This window comes from Rhea americana, unplaced genomic scaffold, assembly GCF_003343005.1.
Source record: "Rhea americana isolate MKP2758 unplaced genomic scaffold, rheAme1 scaffold_341, whole genome shotgun sequence".
Classification (NCBI taxonomy): domain Eukaryota; kingdom Metazoa; phylum Chordata; class Aves; order Rheiformes; family Rheidae; genus Rhea; species Rhea americana.
This window is the reverse complement of record NW_028186470.1, coordinates 305,975-310,508: the sequence shown is the minus strand read 5'-3', so window position 1 is coordinate 310,508 and position 4,534 is coordinate 305,975. Positions and strand designations below refer to the sequence as shown.

Genomic DNA, 4,534 nt, shown 5'->3' with positions numbered 1-4,534 from the left:
GGGGGGGGGGGGGGGGGAAGCAGGAAACAAGCCCCCCAGCCCCGGCAGGCTTTCAAACGAGCTCTCCAGCCGGGTGCAGCTGCAGCCGACAGCTGCGATCCTGACGCCTGCTCCCGCGCCCGCCCGGCCGCTCGCGCTGCTGCATGGGGGTTTCCATGCCAAGGAGGGCAGAGGGCCAGCGCCGCTCGGCCACCATTGAGAAATCGCGTCCGTCTGGCCAGAGCCCCTGGGCGAGCTGGGCCGAGGGGCCAGCTCCCGGGGGGGGGGGGGCAGGATGCGTCCCTGCTGGTGCCCCCAGCGCCGCTGCGCGCGAGCGGAGGCACCGGCCGAGGAAGAGCTGAGGCAGCGGGAAGACGCGAGCTGCCCGCTGCGCTGCGGCCGCGGGCACGGCTCCCCGCAGAGCGGGGGCAGCGGCAGCCCGCGCCCAGCGGGCAGGAAGYGCCGTCGGCCCTTCCAGGAAGGCCCCGCGCGCCCGGCCGGGGCGCAGCGTCACCTCCCACCCAGCAGCCGCTTCCTGAAGGCACCTGGGCCGCGGGGGGCGGCACGGCGCCTCGGCCCCTCGCCGCCCCCAGAGGAAGTCGGCGCAGATCTCCCCGCGCCGTCGGAGGATGCGTGACGCAGGCAGAGCCGAGCAAAGCATGAATGAGAGGAGTGGTTTCCTGCCCCCCCGCCCCCCAGGTGCTGGCGGTTCCCTCGCACAGCCCCGGCTTCCTGAATCACCGACCCGGCCCGGCAGGAGCCTGCGGCCGGCAGGGAGGCGCAGGGCCCGCTTCCCTGGGCCCACGCCGCCCGCCCCGGCGCGCCCAAGCCTCCGAGGGCTCCAGCCTCCCCGGCAGAGCCCCGAGGGGGCAATCCAGGCTGTGCGTTGTGCCCTCCGGCCTTGGCACCGGCCGAACCGCAGCCCTGCGCGGCTCTCGCGGAGGGCTGCCGCTCGGTCCCGCCACGAACCGCTGCGGGACCCCGAAGCTGGGCACAGCTCTGTAGCCCGGCTGGGACAGGTGGCACCCRAGCAAACGGGGCTCCGCGGGGAGACAGAGACCTGGAGGCAGGGGCCAGCCTGGAGCAGAGGGCYCCAGGCCCCCGTTCGCCTTGCGGCCGCTCAGCCAACACCGGGTTAAAGCAGCTGCCCGGAGCCAAGGTCGGGCCGGGCAGCCAAGGGCATCGCAGGGCAGGAGCTCCCCAGCACCCCTGGGGGAAGGCCCCGCTCTCGCAGCCRTCCCCGGGGAGGGCACTGCCCATGGCCGGAGCCCTGCGGCGCTCGGGCCCCCGCGCCGGGGCTCCCAGGGGCACCCGCACCCACGGGGGCCAGGCGCGCCCCTTTCTCAAAGCTCGGCCAGGCAGGTTAAAAACCTCTCTCATAAAGAAGCTCCAGCATTGGCTGGAAAGGGAGGAAAGAGTTTAACAGTAATAATAAGGAGAAAACAAAGCAGCAGAGGCCTTCGCGGCTGGGGGTAAATTCCACCTCAGCTGCAGCCAGCTCGCGGCTGCGCGCGCACTCGCCCCCAGCTCAGCCAGCCATGGGAACGCTTCCTCCAGCACGCGGCGGGCGGGCGGAGGACCCCCCCGCCCACGACACCTCCCGCGTTTGAGGCCGGCCCCACCAGCCGCCAAGGAACTTCACAGTTATTCTAAACACAGCCTCCACCAGCACCACCCCCTTCCCGGCCCCCACCGCCGCCCCCATCCTCCCCGCCGCTGCGCCGCGAGCTCAAGGCCACAGAGCAGCCGCTCCGAGCGCGCCAGGGAGCCTCAGCACATCCCATTTTTCTCCAAGGACAGGAGGAAGAGCCCTCCTCGGCACCGGCTGCAGGAGCAACGCTCTCCAGCCCAGGGAGCCGCTCGTTGCACGCCGCCAGCCTCGGCCCCCAGCGAGGCAGCGCCGGGCTTCAGAACCTGCTCCTGCCTCGGTGGCTGGAGGGAGGAGGGGGCTGCTGCCCCCCCCCCCCGAAGCGGGCCCTCAACGCCGGGCTCCGCCACCGACCTGCTGCGTGACCCTGAATGAGTCACTTCACCTCCCAGCGCCTCTGCCCTCCCGGCTGCCGGGTTTGTTTGGGCTGGGCCTGCCGCAGCGTGGGACCTCCCTGCGCCCGGTGCTGTACAGGATGACGGTGCCTGCCCCAGGCACCACCCTCAGCGCTCGCAAACCCTCCTAAAGGTGAAACCCAAAGGAGGCACCAAACACCAGAGCCATTTGGGAGGGGACCAGCAGTCAGATCGCAGCAGTCCCTTCCCCCAGGCCACCCCGCAGAGCGTTCTTTGTCTCTATCAGTGCGCCAACATCATGCCTCTCACCTGAGTTTCAGTTAAGCTTTCCAGAGCTTGCATCACCGACTGTTCTGGCCTGGACGCCTGGGACTGGAAAAAAAGGAGGGGGGGGATTAACATTACAAATGCAGAGAAGGAGGGGGCGTCTGTGCGGCAGGAGGGGAGGGATGATATGTCACTTCCACTATTTCTACACAAGCCCTGAGAAAGCAGTGAAATATTAAACCTGCTGCTGCGCCCAGCCCAAGGCTCCCTCCCCAGAGGGGGCCGGGGCAGCGGGCACGCAGGGCTGCCCCTGCATCCTCGCCCTAGCTTTAAGGAGAGATGGGCAGAGTGGGCGGGAGGGAACAACAGAGAAAGGCCGCTTACCATCAAGCCAGCCTCCACAGTGGGCACCAGTGTCAGCTTGCTTCCTTCCACAACCCCCAGGTCCTGCAGCTTTCCAGAACTGAGACGACTGTGGGGGAGAGCAGACGGACAGCAGAGAGGTCAGCGCGTCCCTGGCAGCCACCAGACAAGATGCACCAATATGGGGGGAAGGGGCAGCACGGACGCAAGGCTGGCTGCTACCAGGGCACTGAGCCCCCCAAACAGGGCTGACACCCGGCAGCAAAACGCTCGCAGCCGGGACGGCAGCACGGCTGCCTCTTCCCACCTGGCCCTGGACGCTTGGGCGAGCCCCGCTCGGCGGCCCCCACGCGCACACGCAGCGCCTGCGGACCCGTCCCTGCGCGCGCCGTGCGGGCGGCCTCCGAGGGGCAGGGGCGCGCGCTGGGGCGGGGAGCGAGGCGGTGGGCCGCCGCCGGGCTTTGTGCCTCGCTCAACCTCCCTGAAGGGCASGCAGCCGCTCCGGCAGCCACATCCCTCCCCGCGGGAGGGGGCTGGGAGAGAAATTTTGACCAGCTTGGGGTGGGGGAGGCGGCAGGGGGAATCTGACCCCCCCCTTATTTTTGTAAGTCATGGCAGRTGTAAGCGGTTTCTCCCACACACACTCACTCCCCCCGTCCCTTCTCCAATTAGAAGCCGGGCGAGACTATTCAAGTTACTCAGCGCTGCGTCCGAGGCTGGCGAGCCCACGGCGAGCGCTCGGTGCAGCGCCCGGAGCCGCCGGCTCTGTTTTGGCTGCTCTCTGGAGGAGGCTGGGGGAGGGGGCGAGGGCCGCCCGCCCCCTCCGCGGCCCGGCTCGGCCTCCCCCCGCGGCAGGCCCGGGCTCTGGCAGACAAAGGCGGAGCCGGCGGCCCCTTCCCCGCGCGGGCGGGCGCAGGGGGGCAGCGGCGGCCCAGAACAAAGGGCAGGGCCCGGCCGCGGCCGCCCCCCGAGGGGCCGCGGCGGGCGGGAGCCGCTGCCCCGCCGCCTCCGGGTGCAGTAGCCCACGCGGCTGCCGGAGCCCGCTGCGCTCCGAGAAACGGGGCCACCCGGGGGGAAGGGGGGGCAGGCGGGAGCCGCGGCCGAGGGCAGCCCCGCGCTCCCGGCCACGCTGCTCGGGGGGGGAGGGGGCAGGGAGCGTGGGGGGGCAGCGTGCCCTACCTTTCTTTGTGCAAGAGAGCCAGCCTCTCCTTAGGCACTTTGAGCCGCTGCGAGAGCCTCCTCTTCAGCCCTTCCACCGTCTCCTCCGCGGGGACGGAGAGCTCATAGCGGGTGCCCGTGGTGGTGTTGATGTAGAGGTTCATGGAGGGCTCGTTCTGCAGCACCTCGCAGGCGGCCGCTCCCCGGCTGCAGCTCCTGGCGCTGGGCTGCTGGTCCATTCGCCGACCTGCGGGAGGAGGGAGCAGCGGTTGGTGCCGGCGGTGGGGAGGGAGAGGAAGGCGAAATAAAATAAAAATAAAAAGGAAGTGGAAGGCACCAGACAAAGGAAGGAGCAGCCCCCCGTCCTGCTGTACACACGCACTCACACACGCAAGGGCTGGAGAGGACTGGGCTTCCTCTCCCTCGCTCCGGTTAAATGTCCACGAGTAACTCCGGATCCGCTCTGTTCCTCCAAGTCTTCCTTGCAAGGTCTTAAAGGAGATTTAGGTGGGAGGGAAGAACAAGGGGGGGAGCAATCCTTCCTATAGGAGAGCTGAGTTTGCACCGACTTGATCCCTCCGGCAATTAAAATAAAATAAAATAAAGATCTCTCCTTTTCCTCCTCCTTTTCCTCCGGCTCCTCTCGAGGACGTGGGAGACGCGGTCCAGGGGGAGGAGGGGACTGCGTGCGTGTGTGGAAGGGGAGTTAAATGGAAGCGGCGCTGCCTCCTTTCTTCCTTTCTTTCTCTCTCTCTCTCTCTCT

At 68.8% G+C, this 4,534-nt stretch overlaps 1 protein-coding gene across 4 annotated transcripts in view; it reads right to left on the bottom strand.

Annotated features, from left to right (window-relative positions):
• The window catches only part of MIDN (midnolin), a 14,682-nt gene that overhangs the window by 7,535 nt on the left and 2,613 nt on the right, over positions 1 to 4,534 (bottom strand). For 2 of the 4 annotated variants that reach the window (XM_085311474.1, XM_085311473.1), the window contains exons 2-4: positions 3,793 to 4,018; positions 2,635 to 2,722; positions 2,293 to 2,355 (exon numbers count right to left, since the gene is read on the bottom strand). In XM_085311474.1, the coding sequence (XP_085167600.1) occupies positions 2,293 to 2,355; positions 2,635 to 2,722; positions 3,793 to 4,010 (369 nt within the window). In that variant the 5' untranslated portion in view covers positions 4,011 to 4,018. Of the gene's footprint in view, positions 1 to 2,292; positions 2,356 to 2,634; positions 2,723 to 3,792; positions 4,019 to 4,108; positions 4,529 to 4,534 lie in introns of those variants that run through there. The other 2 variants (XM_085311472.1, XM_085311475.1) reach the window with 2 other exon arrangements.